This window comes from Thamnophis sirtalis, unplaced genomic scaffold, assembly GCF_051295495.1.
Source record: "Thamnophis sirtalis isolate CommonGarterSnake01/CBP01778 unplaced genomic scaffold, rThaSir2_p1.2 scaffold_16, whole genome shotgun sequence".
Classification (NCBI taxonomy): Eukaryota; Metazoa; Chordata; class Lepidosauria; order Squamata; family Natricidae; genus Thamnophis; species Thamnophis sirtalis.
This window is the reverse complement of record NW_028261396.1, coordinates 5,525,167-5,547,046: the sequence shown is the minus strand read 5'-3', so window position 1 is coordinate 5,547,046 and position 21,880 is coordinate 5,525,167. Positions and strand designations below refer to the sequence as shown.

The following is a 21,880-nucleotide window of genomic DNA, read 5'->3' as shown; positions in this document are numbered from 1 at the left end:
GATTTGCCCGTTACAATATACTCTATATATTTTTTAATCACTGGCCAATGTAGGCCATAAACTTTCTAATTATTTTTCACTTAACATTTTTTTCGAACAAAGTCTTAATTTTAATTTGAAGGTTTGTTTCATTACACATTTCCTCTGTAGTCAATGTGTCTGCAAATGATAATTCTGCATTGTATTTTACAGTGGAAAATTAAAATGCTTGAAAGAACTTGTTCATGTTCTAGGTGTCAAATTCCCTTTATCTTTGGCATCTTCCTAATTCATACAGAGTGCCCTGTGCCTCTACGGCTGAAGTAGGCCATATGCCTAGAGATTGGGGAGTAGCAATTATCATACCAATTTATAAAAAAGGGAATAGAAATGGCCCAGGCAACTACAGGCCCATTAGTCTTCTAAGTGTTATTAGTAAACTGTATGCCAAACTGTGACCCGTCAAAAGCGCGAACGTCATAAGCGCGCCGACAACACTGCGGCGCTAAAACCGTGATTTCAAAAGCGCGCCGACAACAGCGTGCCAACCGAAGCGCAATTTCATTTAAGGTAAGATTTACAGTTAGGTTGAGGGTTAGGTTGAGGGTTACGTTACAGCGCGCTTCTGTCGGCGCGCTTCTGTCGGCGCGCTTTAGGGCTAATTCGTCACGCGGTTTTGTCACCGCGCTTTAGACACCGCGGTTTAGTCAGGCGCGCTTTTGTTGTGCGCGCATTTGTGGTGGAACCATGCCAAAAACCTAAATTATAAACTTCAAGATTGGCTAATTTCAGGGGGGGGATAATCAAAGACGAACAAGCCGGTTTTAGAGACGGAAGATCGACGGTGGATCATATCTTGGTACTCCACCATTTAGTACGAAAGAAGTAATTTTTATTAGAAAACCCAAATCATTACCAAAGTGGCTTCTTGAATAGTTCAGGTACAAATGATTAATATAGACAGTCATATCCGGTCATTTCTAATGGAAAACCATCTGCAGTATCAAAATAATCCTTGGACATCATCAGTCCCAACGCGACTTCTACCTGGTTTGGCTGCAACTTTTCTCCTTAGTCTCCGGAAATAATAGCTGTTGAAAGATGAGGTCCAATAAGATCTTTCATTAAGTATTCAAGAATAATGAAAATCAAGGATTTGCTGAGGACGGGCCAAGTGGGGTCTCATTCCTTCATTTTCAGTAGTGGACATTTATCATAGGCATTGGCAGTGTTTCTCAACCTTGGTGACTTTAAGTCCTGTGGACGTCAACTCCCAGAATCCCCCAGCCAGCTATGCTGGCTGGGGGATTCTGGGAGTTGAAATCCACAGGACTTAAAGTCACCAAGGTTGAGAAACACTGCTTTATGAAGAGAAAGAGGCGAGCATATAGAGTTGCTAGCAGTGCCTCTATTCATTTACTCTGAGATTACATACCTTTACAAAAAATAACCCCACTTACTCTGTTTCTTTAAAACATGCATTAAGGCACGGGTGTCAAACTTGCCACGTCATGATGTCACGCAACGTTTCATGACATTTTTTCCCTTTGCGGAGCTGTGGTGGGTGTGACCTGGCTTTCGTGTGACACATCCGACTTGCGAGCTGCCACTTTGTCGCCCCTGCATTAAGGGAAATTACAAAGCTACATGAACTTATAAGTTTTATGTTTGGAAAACGTGAACTTGAAACAATAGCTATTGACTGTCTTAAACTGTAGTGGGATAGATGAAATTATTAAATTATTAAGAGCCAAGGTGGCGCAGTGGTTAAATGCAGCACTGCAGGCTACTGCTAGATCAGCAGGTCAGCGGTTCAAATCTCACCGGCTCAGGGTTGACTCAGCCTTCCATCCTTCCGAGGTGGGTAAAATGAGGACCCAGATTGTTGTTGGGGGCGATATGCTGACTCTGTAAACCACTTAGAGAGGGCTGAAAGCCCTATGAGGCGGTATATAAGTCGAACTGCTATTGCTATTGCTATTGCTATATTAAATGCCAAGATTGAGGGGAACACAAGTCCAGGTGAACGCATGGACACAATTATCAGTTTTCTTCATGGAGAAAATTCCCAATCTTTTATAATGTTTTATCAATTTCTCAAGAGTAGATTGTAGCTCTGGAGTACCCCGATGGGCTCCCATCAAAATACTACCCTGGTCTGTCTCTGCTTTTTCAAACTCAGCCAAGGTCAACTTGGTGTTACAAGTCTGCTGTGGCATGCCATTCGTTGTATACAATTGTATAAGCTATTAGAGGGGGTTTGCCATGTGGGTTTAAGATAAAAGATAGGGAGGGACAAGGATATCTTATTTTAGATGTTTAATTCAAACATCTTTTTAAAATTTTAGATAGGAACTTTGCACCTTATCTCAGTAAATTTAGAAGACACTTGTTTGATGTAATATTAAGGTGGACTGGCAATCTTTTGGTGAATGTTCCCATAAACAGTTGGGCTTGCAAGATCCACAGGGGAAACAACGATGTTGCTATAGTATGAGTTTGGGGCAAAATTCTGGAGGGCTTTTAGTGGGCTTTGGCAATTAAAAAAAACCCTTTTAAGCCTATTTTAGGACAGGTACTAGTTGTTGAAATTTTCCTGTTTCAATATTGGAAGAAAGCACATCATATTTTCAGGAATGTTCAGCAGGGGTTCGAGAAAATATGCAGAAACTTCAGATTGTCTACCATGGAGAAGCATTAAACATCAGGAAGGTATCTTCCTGTCCCAGGCTGATGTTGCTTTGCAGGGGGGAAAAGTGCGGATTCTGCTCTTCTGTTTTCTAATGTAGTCTATGCCAGACTAGGGACACTTGACTGAGGCTTTCTACTGTTGAGGCTGTTGAGTGAGCTTTTCTGAAATAATCCATAAAATCATCCACATTTCCTGCAGAAAGAGGTCCTGGCATCCAGGACTGTGCCAGCTTAGAATAGGTATGTTACTGGGTTTAAAATATCTGCATATAATGTGTTAAAGAAGGAACTGTGCAGAATCTTTTTGTCCATGACATTATTTTTCCTATGAGCTAAATATTCTGACTCTAGCCAAAATTGCACCAGCTAGAGTCTTGCCCCTGTGGGAAGTTATCACCCAGCCCTCTCCCAGAAAAATGAAATATCCTAGGAAATATTGAAAAGGCAGAATATTTCTCTGGAAGTGAAAAAACAGAATAGTTGCCTATAGCTTTCGGTCCATCCCCAGCTAATGGACCATTAAGGCCGCCAGGCTAGCCCACTTTACATAATAAAGACTTCTCTACTGTAGCTGTAGGGGGAAGGGATATTATTCAACTCTCCACATGGCATCTGAGAACTCATCACAGCCTAGAGAGTATCCCCCTGCATGGCACCATGGGAATCTGACAACCAATCAGAATACATTTTTTACACAAGAACAGGAAACAGAGAGGTGGGACTGAACAGGTTATAAAAAGCCTAGCAAGCCCCTCCCTCAGCCCTTCTCTTCTTCTCCACCAACATTGAAGCATGTGATCACCTTTTCTGTCCAGGGCTCAAGCCATGTGGTCCTGTCCAACAATAAACCATCTTTCCAAGCAGCCTCCATGTCTCCAGTGTCTTTTCCCCCACTTGGATCCGAACCCAGAAGGACATGTCTTTCAACACCCCTCTTACATGTAACACTAATGTTTCTGGCATGTCTTAGCTCTGGATCCTTACCGTCCTTCTGAATGTCCATGCTCAAAACCCAAGCAAGGCACTAAGGAAGACCTTTGCTCTACTAGGATCCTATTCACATGGCTGCTATCTGACACTAGACATGAAAGAGTTAACGAAGGGCTTCTTTCCATGGGAAGGCGAGAGAGAGGCGAAGAGAGAAGTCTCCTGCATTCCCAAAAATGCGCCCTGCCAAAAGCAGCCGTTTATATCATGGGTCCTTGCTGCATTCCCACACATTTTGCTCCTAATTAACGTCCTGCTGGACAGCTGAGCTGTTTCAAACAGGAAGCTGTTTACAGATAACGCTTGCAAACGTTGGGCCTGATTTGCTGGATGGTCGAAGAGCAGGAGTGGAGCCCACTTCAAATTAAAGCCTATCGGGCTTTTGTAAATAGTAGCAATGAGGTCCATCTGTGGAGCAGTGCCCGTTCAGTCAGCAGCTCAGCCGGAGCGCCTCTTCTCCCAGCAGATCTAAGGTAGGTGAGATGCTGGGATGGTTGTGCCAGCCAAAACCCTGGTTTAAAAGAGAGCAGGCTGTGGAGCGTTTTTTGATGGAAGCTGGATAAAGAGGAGACGACTGACTTTCAGATCAGGGCTGAGTTGGGTCAGTCTGGAACTGTTGCAATGTAGGTCATCTAATGTCACAGACCTACAGACTGGCTCATGTCTTTACATTTAAAAAGTTGTTAAACATCCGAAATTAATTTATATAGTGTTCAGGATTGCACAGGAGTGTATTTTTTATCTTACGCCGTGCTATTATAAATGAGTTGTTTTCTTGGTGCAGACGTGTGTCGCAGAAAGAATAAGGAAAGCAGGAAAGTTGGGGTTTTATTTTGAGGAACTATTTCAGAGATAGATAAAACGCTACAAAAGCGCTAAGCATAATCTTCACAACTTGTACAATATCTGGAACTGAAAAGTTCAGCTCTGGTTCTTCCCCTTAACATACCTCCGCATTGTTAAGGCGTATAGAATATGGACTGTAAAGTGTTGGTTGAAGAATATGGAATATAGTGGTCCAAATTTAATTTTTCCTCTCTAGCAGCTGCTAGAGGTCTGGAGCATTCTTCCCTAAACCAGCCCTCTTCAAGTAGACAAACCATAAAATTATCACTTCCAACTAGGATATAATTTAAAGTCTCTAACTTTGAACCCTGACCTCAAGTTTCCTACTGTCCTTTGTGATCACTCAGGATTGAGTGTGAGATATCTGTGTGTTCTCACAAGGAAGCTTATTGTACTATATTACTATTGCTAACCAATTTTTGGAACAGAATCCCCTGCTTTGGAAAAAAACGTGGGGCCAATGTTTTGGTACAGTTAGCTAAAAATTAAGTGCTATTTCTAAATAAATCTATTTCAGGAAAAGGAACAAAACAGGAAGGCTACATCTAAAAAAACAAAAATAGAAGGTGAAAGATCTTTGAAAATAAATGAAAAATGCAAATAGATGGGCAGGCAAAGTAGGGAAATGTTATGGAGATTAAGAAAAGAATAAGGAATCAGACAGTCACAGAAAAGGATGAATTTAAAATATTGCAACTGTTTCTGTAGGCATTGAAAATTGCCTGTTTTCCCTCTAAGGCGAACAAATTTGCACAATGAATTATATATTTCCCACCTCCAGAACTTTTTTCAGTCTACAAAAGAACAAATAGTATGGGGAGGAGTTACAGAGAAAATAGAATTCTTTGTTTCTTCCCATGCCTTCTTTCTTCCATCCTCCTACATATTTTATTTATTAAATTTATTCTTAAATACGTAAATTTATTAAAGCAAAATTACATTAAACATCTCAAGACACTGTCCAAAACACAGGTAGATTCTGATTTCTTGACTTTATGGAAGTATCTCTACAAACATCTGTTTGTGCTGGAGAGTTCCTGAACAGGTCAGTTTTGATAGGCACAACTATGTATTTCCACAACCCTCCTGATATGTTGCATAGGGCAGTGTTTTTCAACCTTGGCAACTTGAAGATGTCCGGACTTCAACTCCCAGAATTCCCCAGCCAGCGAATGCTGGCTGGGGAATTCTGGGAGTTGAAGTCAGGACATCTTCAAGTTGTCAAGGTTGAGAAACACTGGCATAGGGTATGATGGCTGATTCAATATACCGTATATGAAAGGCTGATGTCAGGAAAGGGCTTCTCTGAAAGTCTATTTCAGTTGATAAAATTCACTAACCTGAGGAAAAAAATGAAGAGATTAAGCAGCAGCTAATTTTTAAAAAAAATATTCAAAAAGAAGAGTCGCTTCTTATCTTGTCACCTACTGCATGCTGGTTTATTTTGTTTTTAATATCAAAGGCTGTTGGGTTCTTGCCTCATGAAACTGAGCTTGCTGAACCCATATAGTATGTGATTCACAACAGCTGAATCCATGCTGGTCCTTATTTAACATTGTTTTCTTGATTTGCAAGGAAGACAATCATAAATCAATTGATATGCACTCAATGATACATTCATTGCAAGGTTCAGCTAATGTACTACCGATAGCTAGACTAAAATGTGGTACCTCAGCATATTGTGCAAATCAAGTTATTATTGGGATGATATACTTATATCATGCCATATATTTATATTTATACTGTTATGGATACCCTTACCCATACATGAAATATTTGAAAATTAAGACCAGTAATAGAGGAAAATTTAGCTTTGATACTAGTTTAGCAGTGCCAGAATGTAGGTATTACATCATTTAGAGTTTTACTGCGAAGAAATTGTATTGCCTACAAGTTTTATATGCCATCCTTGAAAACCCCAAACAAATCTCTTGATACCCTGTTCCTAGAAGATAGTTCAGTAATATCACAAAATTACAAGTGTGTTATACAATCTGAGAACAGAGGACAGAAATAGTTCCTGCCTTTCCCCCCCCCCCCCCCCCAATGCGCACAATGTTCCTATCTTTGTGGAATGCTATGTGAACTGATCGAGATTGGTAGAAATAACTGAAAACTGAGATACCGTATGCATTGCCATTTTTTCTTGCACAACTCTAGACACAGGTGCTTTTGCTTCATTCGAAAACAAGAAATTGCAGGAAAAAGCAATTTTATACATTTCCCCATCATATCATTTGGACTCAGGATTTCTCCCAAAGATTTTTGTTTTCCCTTTGATTGATTTTTTTTTTCCAGCAGGGTGGAAATGTGTTCATGACTTCCCCAGGGAACCTTAATGTAGATCATCCTCAAAATGCACTAAATTAGGGTGTTTTTTGTTTTTTTTGTGAGTATGTATGAAGACCAATCCTTTTTTCTGGGAATTTTGAACAAGTATGTGTTGAAAGAAACGTCCTTTTGGGTTTGGCTCCAAGTGGGGGAAAAGACACTGGAGACATGGAGGCTGCTTGGAAAGATGGTTTTAATGGTGGACAGGACCACATGGCTTGAGTCCTGAACAGAAAAGGGGATCGCATGCTTCAATGTTGGATGGAGAAGAACAGAAGGAATGGCTGAGATGCTGAAAGTCCCTGGTTTTATGCTCGCTCTGGCCTTTGATCTTGTATTTTGATTGGTTGTCAGACTCTCATGGGGCCATGACAGGGGCAACTCTTTAGGCTGTGTTTTGAATCCAGGTTTGGTTGAGTTCTCGGATGCCATGTGGTGAGTGGGTGAAGGCTAATCATGCCTGAAGGGGAGCTGAGCTGAAGGGGAGAACTCTTTATTATGTAAAGGGACTGGCTTGGGCATCTTAATGGTGTATTGACAAAGGAAGATGGGCAGGAAGCTGCAGGGAGCTACTCTGCCTTTAAAACGTGTTTCTTCCTTTTTCACATCCAGGGAAATATTCTGCCTTTTCAATATTTCCTAGGACATTTCATTTTTCTGGGAGAGGGCTGGGTGATAGCTTCCTACATATGGTATACCAAGCCAAACTCTTTTCTGTTGTTTTAAATGTGGATTATGAGATCCAGGGGAAAATATATGTGTGTCGCAAGGAATCTCGCTCTGCTGAAATCTGATTGTCCCTTCCCAATAAAACATATTACTAAAAAATAGCAACAGATTTTGCAATTTAGCAAGCTATCATACATTAAACATATCTTTTAATATGCTGTAAAGATTATTGTGCCCTTAGAAGATAGTGAACATATTAGGACTGTCTGTGAAGTATTTAGAATCCGTGTTAATGGTGTATTCATTTTTCCTCCCTTTAGGAGTAAGGGACAAGCTCATTATGAAGAGTGATCTGGTTTTCTTTGTCTCCGTAATTAGCCTTGCATTCCTGTCTCTGCCAAGATCTGGATATGCTCAGCATATTGCAGAGGAATCCTGCTCTGTTCAGATTCTGGTTCCAGGACTCAAAGGTAATATGCGTCTCTCTTCCCATAAATAGGTCAGATATTCTGTCTTCATTTTTATTGTTCTGATGGCATTCCAGTAATTATTAGCAGGCTTGTATTCTCTTAGTGAAATAGACAAACTTTTCTCTTAATCTTTTCCTAGTCTGGGGCAATTGACTTATAAAGAAAGGATCATTTGAGCTGTCGCTTAGATAAATAACCGTAGTGGCCTTTGGATGGTCATAAACAATCCTTCCACAGAACGTGACCCGACAATTGCGCGATAGACATATGCGCGCCGACAAAATAGCGCCAATTAAAACGCTACGTCAAAATCGCAGCCACAAATTCGCGACGTCAAAATCGCGCCGACAAAAGCGCGATGACAAGCACAATAACATCGAAATTTTTTTAGGGTTAGGGTTAGGGTTATAACGTACGTATACGCGTCCCACTATGTTAAAGGCCCAGCACACTCACTGGGCTGTCTATAGTTTGTTGATGCCGCGATTTTGTCGGCGCACTATTGTCGAAAATCAATTAGCGATTTTGATGGTGCTCATTTGTCCGTCGCGGTTTTGTCGGCGCGCATATGTCTATCGCGCATTTGTCGGTGAACCTCCACAGAATTCCCAATAAACAACCACACAACTCTTATTTACTATACCGTATATCAGTGGTTCCCAAACTTGGCAACTATTAAGACTTGTGGACGTCAACACCCAGAATTCTCCAGCCAGCTCTGCTCTGCTGGCTGGAGAATTCTGGGAGTTGAAGTCCACAAGTCTTAAAGTTGCCAAGTTTGGGAACCACTGCCGTATATCTTCCTAATTTTCTTGGATCCTGGCCCTGGAGACATTTTCTGCTTTTCTACTTTTCGTTCCTCGTTTATAAAATTTCATTTTCTTAGAACATTCTGATACCTGCACACCAACAAAAAACTAACAAATATTTTATAAGAGAATGGGTCTAATTTGCATAAACAGAATGAAGAATTTAGAGGACTGTAACAGGCCTTATTTCTCTTTTTTTCCTATGTCCTTATTTTATAAATATTAGCTGGTTTGTTGCCATTCATGGCCCATTCTGTGACTGCATTACTTGATCATTTATTATCATGTTTCAGAGGGGCCAGGTTAGATAAAGTGGACATTTTAGAAATGGTATGCTTAATTATTAGTGATTTACTCTTGAGTTCTCTACTTTAACTATATCCTGTGTTTAGGATTGCCCACTCTGAAAAGTATCAGTAACTTATTTGGATTATCTTAGTAGCTAGATCAATGATTTAATGCAGTGGTTCCCAAACTTGGCAACTTTAAGACTTGTGGACTTCAACTCTGCTGGCTGGAGAATTCTGGGAGTTGAAGTCCACAAGTCTTAAAGTTGCCAAGTTTGGGAACCACTGATTTAATGTATAGTCATCAACAGGGCTGAGTTCTTTTATTGTGAAAATAAGAATCGTCACCAGTGTAAGCAAATGCTAATTTAATTGCAATGAAGTTGGGAGGTCTTATGATACAAAATAAAAATGAAGGACAACATGGAACCCTCATACATTTAATGGTCAATTCTGAAGTAGAAACCCTTTGGGAATACAACTTTTTGTTCTTGTTATTTTTACCAAAGATCTTAGAGTAAACTGTCATGTATGGTACGCAAACTCTCCAAAAAACATCAGATTTCTTATTAATATCAATGTAGCTGAATGACAACTACAACAGATGCCCCAAGTTGGTGTTAGCAGCCTGTGTTAATTTTTCTTTCCACAATATTCCATTCATGTAGATTTGAGGGATGTGTGTGTGTGATTCATATTTCCTTTTGTTGATGTCAGGATGTACTCTTTGTGTTCTTGTTAAATTTTTGGGTGAGGTTATTCTCCATTGTACTTCTCTATTACTTTATTTGCTCAATGAATCAGATGAAATAAATTAATTTTTTTTCCTGGTGTAAATATGTTTTATTTCATTTTCATTTTCATTTCATACAGTCACATATATACTGTGCATAACCGGGGCCATATAACATTGAGCAATAAACACAGCCATCCTTGTCAACAATACTCCCCAAAATAGAAACCCAATATACCACTTCAACCCTCCATACACCCTTCCTTTCACCCCCCTCCAACTTTCCTTTCTCCCCTCCAACATCCCCCTCTACCCTACTTCCCCTCCCCCTCTATCACTCCTCTCTCCCAATACACTCCCTCCCTTCCATCTCACCCTCCCTCCGGTCCTCTCTCCCACCCTCTCTACCCCTCTTTCTTCTTTCCCTCTACTCCTCCCTTCGGTGTATTTCTACTATCTATCAATATATTCAGCTTCCTATTTTTACACTAGAATTAAAAACGCAACAGTATACAAGTGCAATCATATTAATCAGTTTAAAATCCAGCACATACTATATTTCCCCCCTCCCCTCCTCCCCCCTAGAACCCCACCTCCCTTCCCCCCCCCCGACTTCCCAGAGCCCGTACACGGTATAGCTTTTTATCAAACACTTAATTTTCTGAAAACAATAAAATTTTCTGCCACAATAAAACTTTGTTTAAAACACTCTAGTGCCTCGTAAGTGCTTCAAAGTCATCTTCATGAATTCATCCTAAAAGATGGACTCATAGTTGGGTCAGTTTTGCCAAAAATATCTCCCTGCCTCCAAAATGTACCCTTGAATTGAATCCAAGCAGTAATTATAATACATATCCCAAACATTCCAAGTCAAAATGGCCATGACTGTTCCTTGCATTTTGTTATTTTAGGGTTATTCATGCAATTAAAAAGTACCAGCAATTTTTTTGCACTCATGAAAAAGAAAAAAAAACCCTGATTGACCTAGAGTTTATTTAAAGTAACTGAAATGACCCCTGCTTGTTCAATGCTTGAGAAGGGGGATGGAATGCTTCCTTCTGATTTAAATATTTAATTGAGTAAGAAAAGGGCTGTGTTTCCTATGGATACTGTACTTATTTTTTTAAGTTTTTAAACCTATCCTCTATATTAGATTTTTACAAATTGTATTATGTAGTAATTACGTCTACCATGGTCTCCAGTTCAACTAATCGAGGAGACCAAAAATATTCTGCCCAAGGTGTTTCAAGTTTTTATCTGCAGAACCAGTGGTGGGTTTCAAAAATTGTTCGAACCTACTCTGTGGGTGTGGCCTCCTTTGTGGGAGTGGCTTGCTGCTGATGTGACCGCATGGGAGTGGCTTGCCGCCTATGTGACCGGATATGAAGATGCCGACGACACTTGTCAGAACCACCTTAAATCACCTCCCACACAGCACTGGCATGCATAAGAATAGGATGTAAACTTGTTTTTTAAAAGGCATCTTTGGTTTGCGTTAAAACAACTTCAACACACGCAATGTTCTGATTGCACCACAAACGCAGTAGCCATCCTTACCTTTCACAGAGGCACTGAGTTTTATAAATAGGAGCATGATAGTGTAGAATAATCCTATCCAAGGACCAGTGGTGGGTTTCAAAAAAGTTTGGAACCTCTTCTGTAGGTGTGGCCTGCTTTCCGGGTCCACTGGTGGGACCTCTTCTAACCGGTTCGGTAGATTTGACGAACCGGTTCTACCGAATAGGTGCGAACTGGTAGGAACCCACCTCTGTGCAGAACACAGCCAACTTGAAACATTCTAATGGAACAATTTGTGGATGATTCTTTTGTTCTAAGTGTTAAAACACAATATATTTACTATTTCATGCACCTTTCTATTATTAAATCGTTATAGATCTGTAATATACAATCTTTTTTGCTGATATGCAAAACTTCCTTTCTTATAATGATGTTCTGCTCAAATACCAGCTAGTCTAATAGTGAAGGTGCTGGCCCAGAAACCAGGAGATTATAAATTCAAGTCCTGCTTTTAGGCATGAAAGCCTGCTGGGTGACTTGGGGCAGTCACTCTCTCTCAGCTCAAGCCACCTCACAGGGTTGTTGGGAAAAACAGAAGGAAGAAGTATTTGGGTCTGTTCTACAACTTGAGTTACTAAAAAAGGAGACATAATACATTTTAAAAATAATCTGGGTATTTGTCCCACAATAATTGCGAATCAGGGACTGAGCAATTATGCAGAAGAAAAAAGCCTTTAAACATGAAGAATTGAGGCTGAGGAAGTTGTGTAGTATGAGTGATAGTTTTGTGGGAAAACAGAGAACGCATTGATATGATTTGCAAACAAAGTTAGGATTTAGTTTCCTAAACTTTCTCATACAGATATTGAAATAAACTTACATCCTGAACTGAATGGAGGAGGAGGAAGGAGCACAGGTGCTTCTCACCTGCTCCAGGAGTCTGTCCGTGGACATCTTCCCAGATTGCTTCCTTGCCTTTCTGGAATGCCTCTTCCGCAGGGAAAATCACTGATTTCCACACACCCCTCTTGTCTTGATCTTTCTCAATGTCAAAGAATGTGACTCCTTACAGAAGAAGAAGAAATCGACAATAATATTTTAATAATAATAACAATAAAACAACAACAAATATTAGGGGATTGGAGACTAAAACATATGAAGAATGGTTACTGGAACTGGGCATGTCTAGTTTAATGAAAAGAAGGACTAAGGGAGACATGATAGCAGTCCTCCAGTATCTCAGGGGCTGCCCCAAAGAAGAGGGAGTCAAGCTATTCTCCAAGGCACCTGAGGATAGCACCAGAAGCAATAGGTGGAAACTAATCAAGGAGAGAAGCAACTTAGAAGGAGAAATTTCCTGACAATTACAACAATTAATGAGTGGAACAGAAGTTGCCTCCAGAGTAAGTTGTGAATGCTCCAACACTGGAAGTTTTTAAGAAGATGTTGGATATCCATTTGTCTGAAGTCATGTAGGGTTTCCTGCTTGAGCAGAGGGTTGGACTAGAAGACCTCCAAGGTCCCTTCCAACTCTGTTATTCTATTCTACTCTATTCTATTCTATTCTATTCTATTAAAAGGGTTTTTGTGTGTGTGTGTTTGCTTGATAATGGGTATCTACCCCATATGAAAATATGCTATTTCTTATGGGTCCAGTCTTGACATCTTGACTCCTTATTTGGAAACCACACAGGAAGTAGTGCACCTTTGTTTCCATATCGATTTGCAAAGTCGAAACTTTATGGTTAGAAAAACCACTGCTTTGCTCAGTCTGCCTGAACAATTGGCAGTGTTTTGCCCAAAAAAAAACCCGGTCTGCTAAAATCTGCCACATCAGGGCTAAGAATTATGCATGATTCTTGAGTTCTAGCAATAATTGCCCTTTTATCAAGGAAACGGGAACGCTGAGATATAAAACTAAAAAAAAAACTGAAAGCCCGAAGGAAAAAACAACCCCAAATTTGTCCATGCTTCAGCATAGTCTCTCTAATTAAAAGCTGCAGTCATAATGGTGAAGGAGGTTGATGAAGAAACGCAGTGAAGCACAAAATAGCCAACCTACGAAGACTGCGGCTAATGTAAAATCTCTAAAAAGTCATCAGTGTCTGAGCTAAACTGCCAGGAGGAGGATGTCTCCCTGGCTTAGATGTACACTAATGAGATATACAGTCTTTCATCTGTTGGCTAAAATCCAACATGTCCTTGACTTCTATGCAATCCGAGTCTTAGTACTGCAAACCAATCTTATTTCCTCTGGGAGGTGTTGGGAGAAGTTTCTGAGAGGACTAAGAAGTTGAACCACATCATCTGAAATGACCGTATGTTTGAGATGCTGTTACCAAAATCTAGATAGCATGATAGATAGAATTAAATTATGAACACAATGCCACTGAATTTTGAATAGTTTGTTTGGCTTTACCTTATGTTTTATTACATAATAGGGGAAAATGGAGAAAAAGGGGGAAAAGGTGCTCCAGGCCGCCCTGGGCGAGTTGGGCCTCCAGGGGAAAAAGGTAAATCTTATTTTAAAAACGAATTTTAAGCATTGGATTAATATTGTTTAATAATAAACGGAGAATATACTTTTTGTGTACATTTTCTTAATGCAGTGTTTCTCAACCTTGGCAACTTGAAGATGTCTGGACTTCAACTCCCAGAATTCCCCAGCCAGCTGGCTGGGGAATTCTGGGAGTTGAAGTCCGGACATCTTCAAGTTGCCAAGGTTGAGAAACACTGTGTTAATGTCACAGTTGCATATATAGGTTTGTACCTAATTAAACTTAATCTTAAGTTTTTGATTTATCAAAACTAGCATGCACGTGGAATGTTTTATTTGAGAATTACTGTATATTGTGTTGATATTGAGTTTGTAATGGAAAATACAAAATATTGAAATATTTAGATCTGTTCCTCCTTTTTAGGTGCCCTGAATTAGGAAAGTGTAACCAGCAATTTGGGGGTGGTGGTGGTGGTTAGGGAGTGGACAAGCTAACAGCAGCCCAAAATGACCCAGAGTTCCTGAGCAGACCTCACCCCAATTACAACAGCAACCTCATTATTGTGAAAGATGCCAGATCCTGGCCCAAATAATAATTGTTTCTGGAGAAGAGGAAAAATCACTGCTTGAAGGAATGAAAGAGTTAAGAATCACACTATCATCAGGGAAAGTTGTTTTTTGTGTTTGATAAATTGCAATTCCATATTTAGCCTTATCTCCAGAGAGAGAATGTTCCATAACTTAGGTGCTGTTGCAAAAAAGGCATATCTTCTGGACCCAGAAGATAGGAAGAGGGATCCGAAATATGTCCATCCAGCTTAATCAGATGGGAAGGATAGAAAAGATTGGGAGAAACATCTCTCAAGTAAAATTTTCCAAAAGCAGCATCGTTTCCAATTCTAATTTGTTGCCTCTGAAGCTTAAAGCTGTGAGAAAACGACACAGGCCAATAATAAAGACGGATTCATTTTATCTGAAGCTTTTTTGTGTTTAGAAACATGCAGCCGTGCAGTATTCTCTTCTCTGAATTATCATTCTCGCGTTAACTTTTTCTCTTTAGCCTGTATACTCCAAGCCAATATGATGCACTCTCCCTGTGGACCATAACTGGAAGTAATCCTTTCCACACAAATTCTTTTCCTTCTCTTTCTTTGCTCTGGCACATTCCGTTATTTTCAGCTTTAACTAGATTGTTTTAATTAAGACAGGCTATAATGTAGACAGATACAATGTTAGACGTTCATAAAAACAGAAGTCCTTTCAATTTTCCTTTGATTGTTCTTATATTATAGGAGAAGTGGGAGACAAAGGGCAGAAAGGCAGCCTGGGGCGACATGGAAAGGTTGGTCCCATAGGCTCAAAAGGTATATTCTTCTTCATTCTTTATTAAGCTTTGAAAAATATATTAAGTTTAATTCTCACTCTGTGTGTGTGTGTGTGTGTGTGTGTGTGTGTGTGTGTGTGTGTGTGTACACGTACCTGGTTTCCCCCAAAATAACCCCAGCTTGATTTTTACACATGCCCCCAATATAAGCCCTACCCCCAAAACAAGCCCTAATAAAGACCCCACTCACTCCGTTGCACCTGGTTGCACAAGGTGGGGCAAGGCGCACAGGTAAAAATCAAGCTAGGGTGGGGATGGGGGGGGTGAGGCTACCCCACGTGCACGAACCCCCTTGACAGTTGCAGCCACGCCTCACACACTCCGACACCTACCACGCCTTGCCGGCCCAATTTTTTCTGTGGCTGCTAGCCGCCACTTGTGCGCATTGTGCCCGACCTCCATTTCACTGTCAGAGGCCTTCAGGAAAGGCCTCTGCAACCGAGAATCGAGCTCCGGATTGACGTGTGCGCCCCCTGACTTCTGTTTCACTGTCAGAGGCAACATCTGAGCTCATTTCTCAGCTGCAGAGGCCTTTTCTGAAGGCCTCTGATGGCAAAATAGAGGCCAGGGGCGCTGGATGCAAGCAGTGGCAATCAGCTCCAGAAGAAATGGGCTGGCAGTGGCCACACGGGCTCCTACTGGGTGAGACTGTTGGTGCCGCCACCGTGAGATGAGACAGTGAAGACATCCCCCGAAAATAAGACACAATGCCTCTTTTGGACACACACACACACACACACACACACACACACACACACACAGGTCTTATTTTCAGGGAAACATAGTGTGTGTCTGTGTGTATACATTTTAAAAACTAACTTAAAAGTCACGTGTAGGCTTAGAAATAAAAATAAATGTATGAATTTGAAATAAGATAAACATATGAATTTGAGTTTGTTGATATAGGTCAGAGAAAATTATAGATATTATTTCTTCCTAATTAGCGCATTTTTGGGAGTATAAGACGCACCAGAATATAAGACATACCAAGATTTTGAAGAGGCAAATTAAAAAAAAGTTTTTGCACTTTGCAGACCTTCAAAAAAAGGCCTCCCCCCCAAAAAAAGGGCATGAATAGCCTTTAGGAGGCTTGTAGAGTGCTCCTAGGGGGCAAAATTGAGCAAAAAACAGCCCACTTTTTGCTCATTTCTGCCCTCCCCATCCCCCAGGAGCACTCTGGAAGCCTCCTAAATGCCATTTTAGTGAAGGGGGCGGGGTTTCAGGAGGCAAAAAATTCAATATTCAGTATATAAGACACACCCAGATTTTCAGCCTCTTTTTTGAGGGAAAAAGATGCGCCTTATACTCCGAAAAATACGGTAACTGATTTATAAGCCCTGCTAACCAGTATATTTTAAATTAGTATCAGGAAAAATGTAATATGTTGATTAAGGCTTATTGTCGTATCCTTCAAGACTTATTTTTATGATGGGCCATCACATGAGCAGTTCCAGTTCATGTGTTATCATACTTCAACATTTTAGTTAAGCCCACAAGGTCCCTTATTCTGCATCCAGTATAGATAATAACTTACTGGAGTCCTCCCAGCTTCACTCCACTTGTGGTTTATCCAGCATTTGAGCTCTGCAATAAGATGGGACCCAAGGAGGACTTGGCTTCCAGCTTTTACTGATTAACAGAGTTGGAAGGGACCTTCTAGGTCATCTAGTCCAACCCCTTTGTCCAAGTAGACCGTACACCATTTCTGAACGATGGCAGCCCAGTCTCTTTTTGAAAGCTTCCAGTGATGAAGCTCCCACAACTTCTGAAGGCAACTTCTGTTCCATTGGTTGATAGCTCTCAATCATGACTACAATCCTGGTATAGCTAGGGAAATATGTGAGATAATGCAAGGGTGATATTGATTGCTTCTCCAGACAAACCTTTGTATTCTCACACATTAATACAATGTTTAGAACAGCCCAGACAGCCATTTATTTCGCTTACTTTTTCTTGTCAGCCAGTGTGAAAGGTAGATGGGATTAGCACTTTTAAGAACACGATCACTAGGACACTTACACATTGGCAGGAAATATGATAGGGTAAAGGTATCGGAACTCCCATCTGCCAAAATATGCTGGAGGGAGCCTGGCTTTCTCACTAGCCTCTACCAGATATTATTCACTTTTTTAATCCAGGAGGAGATGAGGAGGCCCCATTTTCCATTTCCTCCAGTATGTAGAAAGATGTTTGAAGAGGTAGGCCCTCATGAACTGTGTAGTTGGGTAGGATGAAGGAAATCAGGAGAACATCTCCAGAGACCAGCTGAATTGCCAATGATATTTGGATTTGAATTCTCACTGCGCTTGGGAGAGTTCCAGGTTGCAATATTATATATCTATTCATATTCTTCCAAAAATTATTCTGTCTGTCTGTCTCTGTGTGTTATCCAGTACTTCTAGTATGCTTGCATCACACATGCCACTGCCAAAAGCATTTTGAAAGGATACCTGCAAAAACCACAGAAATAGGTTTATAGATAAACAGTATTATTAAACACTCATTAACCATTCATATTATCAATGCTAGGGACACACTAAAAAACCGTGAAGCATCCTACATTTTATTCCTTACTTGCAGGAATATATTTTCTTCAAGAAACGGACAATTTAATTCAATGAAATTACATTGTTTATTTTTAATTTCAAACACATTTATGTGTGAATTACATTTTCTTTCACTAGGCATTACTTTCCCAGTTATCTAATAGCCAAGCTTGATAATGTATTGACCCTGGATAAAATCTCATTTGCTGAGAAGCTGAATTGTCTTTTTTTTTTTATAGGACAGAAAGGAGATAATGGAGATATAGGTCCACCTGGTCCTAACGGAGATCCAGGTAAATTATATCAGAACTGGCTGACTCTCTCTCAAGGCCCGTTTGGCAATGTAATAATTCTGAAATTAAGTGAACAATGCTAGCGTCTTATAAATAGGCATAAGAAAGTATGACAGGGCATGTTAGGACTCGTGGCACGACAAAACCGCGCTCGACTAAACTGCGCCCGATTAAACCGCGTCGCTGACGTCATCAACAGTGTGACAACAGCCAGCGCGGAGAAAGAAGGGCGCTTTAAATAGCGCTTTGAAAGCAAGCCGATTCAACTTAAGGTAAGGGTTAGGTTTAGGGTTAGGTTTAGGGTTAGGTTAAGGGTTAGGATTAGGTTTAGGGTTAGGTTAAGGGTTAGGTTTAGGGTTAGGTTTAGGGGGGTTAGGTTTAGGTGTTAATTTTAGGTTTAGCGTTTACAGCGTGCTTCTGTCTCCGCGCTGTTGTCGCCCTGTGATGACGTCAGCTACGCGGTTTCGTCGAGCGCGCTTTAGTCAAACGCGGTTTTGTGATGGAACCGTTAGGACTATGTAATTTCTACACATGTGCAAGTCCTCCTCCCATGTTCACTAATGCAGTAATCCTCGAGTTACAACCACAACTGAGCCCAAGATTTATGTTGCTAAGTAAGACATCTGTTAAGTGAGTTTTGCCCCATGTTATGACCTTTCTTGCCACAGTTGTTGTGAATCACTGCAGTTCTTTAGTAACACAGTTGTCAATCACTACAGTTCTTAAGTTAGTAACATAGTTATTAAGTGAATCTGGCTTCCCCATTGACTTTGCTTCTCAGAAAGTCACAAAAGATGATTACATGACATTGGGACACTACAACCGTCATAAATATGAATCGGTTGCCAAGCACCTGAATTTTGATCATGGGACCATGGTGATGCTGCAACGTTTGTGTGAAAAATCATCATAAGTCACTTTTTATCAGTGCTGTTGTAACTTTGAATGTCGCTAAACGGACTGTTGTAAATCAAGGGCTACCTGTACACTTGAAAATGTTTCTTGTTTTCACCACAGATTCCTATTTATGCAGGAAATTACAGGAAGGAATCTTAGTGAGCAATAGCAATAGCAATAGCAATAGCAGTAGACTTATATACCGCTTCATAGGCCTTTCAGGCCTCTCTAAGCGGTTTACAGAGAGTCAGCATATTGCCCCCAACAATCCGGGTCCTCATTTTACCCACCTCGGAAGGATGGGAGGCTGAGTCAACCCTGAGCCGGTGATATTTGAACCGCTGAACTGCTGATCTAGCAGTAGCCTGCAGTGCTGCATTTAACCACTGCGCCACCTTGGCTCTGAGAACTTTAATGCGCTCTTGTTGCATCAGAACAGAAAAGCCCTGCTTACACATACTTAACAGAGTTCTCTGTTCAGAAAAAATGGTTATTTATTCCTGTGGGTCTTCTCCATGGGGAACCTGTGTAGAGAAGTGGAGCACTTGAAGCCAGAGTAGAACAATCAGAATATGAATTTATATGACTTTCAGGACTGATTGTTGGTGAACACAGAAGGAAGAGTATTATAGCAGTGTTTCTCAACCTTGGCAACTTGAAGATGTCCGGACTTCAACTCCCAGAATTCCACCACTATACCAATGAGTCCTCACAGACTGTTTCAGTGTGCTGTTATAGGCTAGTAGTACAGATGTTAGATAAGGACTCGGGGGACCCACTAAAGCAGATTTGATGAATGGGTAGATCTTTAGTTCTCAACTTATCTCACAAAGTAATTGTGAAAAGTGAAGTTCTATGTCCTAGTGCTATTTAGTGCTTCAAATTCATTTCCGTAAAAGAGCTTCTGGGAATGTGAACATAATTAAAGGAGTTATATTTTCCCCTGGATCATATGACAGTTCCAGGCGACAAGGTCCAAGAAAAAAAGGTAATTTCTTTAAAGAATTGCAAACAAGGTGCTCAGTTGGCATTTCCATGTGCTCCAAGCTTGGCTCCACCAATCCTTTCTGCACAATTCAGTTGCCTCTTAGATCATGCTTCTTTCTGGATTTATATTTAATGTTTTCGAGAAATCCTCACATATCAATATTAGATTTTTTAGACTAAGTTAATCTGGGGTACTGAAAGGTAAAAAATAAAGGCTTCAGTGCCTGTCATTCACTATCAAAGTTCACAGAATATGCAGTCCTTGTATAACAAACTTCCACAGTGTTTTAACGAATGCTGACAAGTTTTATTTATAGGGCTTTATTGCAAAGAATAATTGCAAAGAATAATTGCTATAAAGCAGTGTTTCTCAACCTTGACAACTTGAAGATGTCTGGACTTCAACTCCCAGAATTCCCCAGCCAGCATTCGCTGGCTGGGGAATTCTGGGAGTTGAAGTCCAGACATCTTCAAGTTGCCAAGGTTGAGAAACACTTTATTATAGTAATGCACATATGCTATATTGCCAAAAGTATTCGCTCACCCATCCACATAATCAGACGCAGTTGTGAGCGAATACTTTGGGCAATATAGTGTATATGTGGTTTATTTGTCCAAATTGGGTTGGGCTTCATGGGAAAAGAAAATGTTCCATTAAGGAGGCCTTTAGACTCCGCTTATCCTTTTTAGGTATTCCTTGTGAATGTGGCCAGCTGCGAACAGCCATTGGTAAAATGGATAACCAAGTCACCCTGTTGACCACAGAGCTGAAGTTCATTAAAAAAGGTAGGAATGTTTATGGAAACATATCCCCCCCCCTCCTAAATATAAGGAATTGCTTTCCAAAGAACCTGGCTTGCTTTTCAGTTGGTCAGCTGTGTCTGTCTTACATGGAATGCATTAAGTAAGTTTATAGAAATCCAAGTGGTCACTTTTCAGCCCTGCCCTCCCCCGCAGCTGTCGCTGGTGTGCGCGAGACAGATAATAAGACCTACCTGCTGGTGAAGGAGCAGAAGCGGTACGTGGACGCCCAACTCTACTGCCAAGGAAGAGGAGGGACACTGAGCATGCCCAAGGACGAAGCCACCAATAGCCTCATTGCTTCTTACATCAACCAAGCTGGCCTCAGCCGCGTTTTCATCGGCATTAATGACCTTGAGAAGGAAGGCAGCTTCCTCTACTCCGACCGATCCCCCATGCAGACCTTCAACAAGTGGAGCAGCGGCGAACCTAATAACGCTTACGATGAGGAGGACTGTGTAGAAATGATCACCTCTGGGGGCTGGAACGATGTGGCATGTCACATTACAATGAATTTTGTATGCGAATTTGACAAAGAAAATGTTTAATAAAGTTTCCCCCCTGCCAGGCTCTCTATATCAGTGTTTTTCAACCTTGGCAACTTGAAGATGTCTGGACTTCAACTCCCAGAATTCCCCAGCCAGCGAATGCTGGCTGGGGAATTCTGGGAGTTGAAGTCCAGACATCTTCAAGTTGCCAAGGTTGAAAAACACTGCTCTATATGCATTTCTTTGAGGGAGGGTGAATAATTTGGGCAGTCCAACCATTGTAACCAGGACTCCAAATTTCTGGATTGATTTTATATGGAAGTCGGTTCCTGGTTTATGAGATCCTTTCTATCAGTGTGTGAAACTATCCCAAGATAGTTTTATCCCCATCCATCTTTTATTCACATTTTTTTTCAAGGAATCCCTCCATCAACACATACATAATTAAAAAAAGTTTTGTTAAAATTTCTCTTCCTTTTGTGCAGGCCTTTGAGTATGGACCTTTCCCTCTATAGGTATAGTGGGGTACAGGTAAGAGACAGGAATGTAGGAAATAAACCTTATTTATTAGACATGGCTATTTATCGTTACCCATTATGGAGAAGGAAGGTATTATTTCTCATGTGTACTTCACTCTTATTTGGCATTGAGATTTGTTTTTGTTATT

General features: G+C 40.7%; 1 protein-coding gene across 4 annotated transcripts; it reads left to right on the top strand.

The window, feature by feature from the left end:
- Positions 1–3,892: 3,892 nt before the first annotated feature.
- On the top strand, positions 3,893–21,294 carry COLEC11 (collectin subfamily member 11). Of its 4 annotated transcripts, none has more exons than XM_087702794.1 (7): positions 3,893–4,130; positions 7,882–7,973; positions 13,762–13,833; positions 15,110–15,181; positions 17,987–18,040; positions 20,615–20,710; positions 20,864–21,294. In XM_087702794.1, the coding sequence occupies exons 1-7, from the start codon at positions 3,988–3,990 to the stop codon at positions 21,271–21,273; spliced, it is 939 nt and encodes a 312-aa protein (XP_087558920.1). In that variant the 5' UTR covers positions 3,893–3,987; the 3' UTR covers positions 21,274–21,294. The 4 variants fall into 4 exon arrangements, with proteins under 4 accessions (XP_087558920.1, XP_087558921.1, XP_087558923.1 ...); XM_087702795.1 differs by having other exon boundaries at positions 3,896–4,130; positions 20,882–21,294; XM_087702797.1 differs by having other exon boundaries at positions 4,004–4,130; positions 7,824–7,973; positions 20,882–21,294.
- Positions 21,295–21,880: the final 586 nt, after the last annotated feature.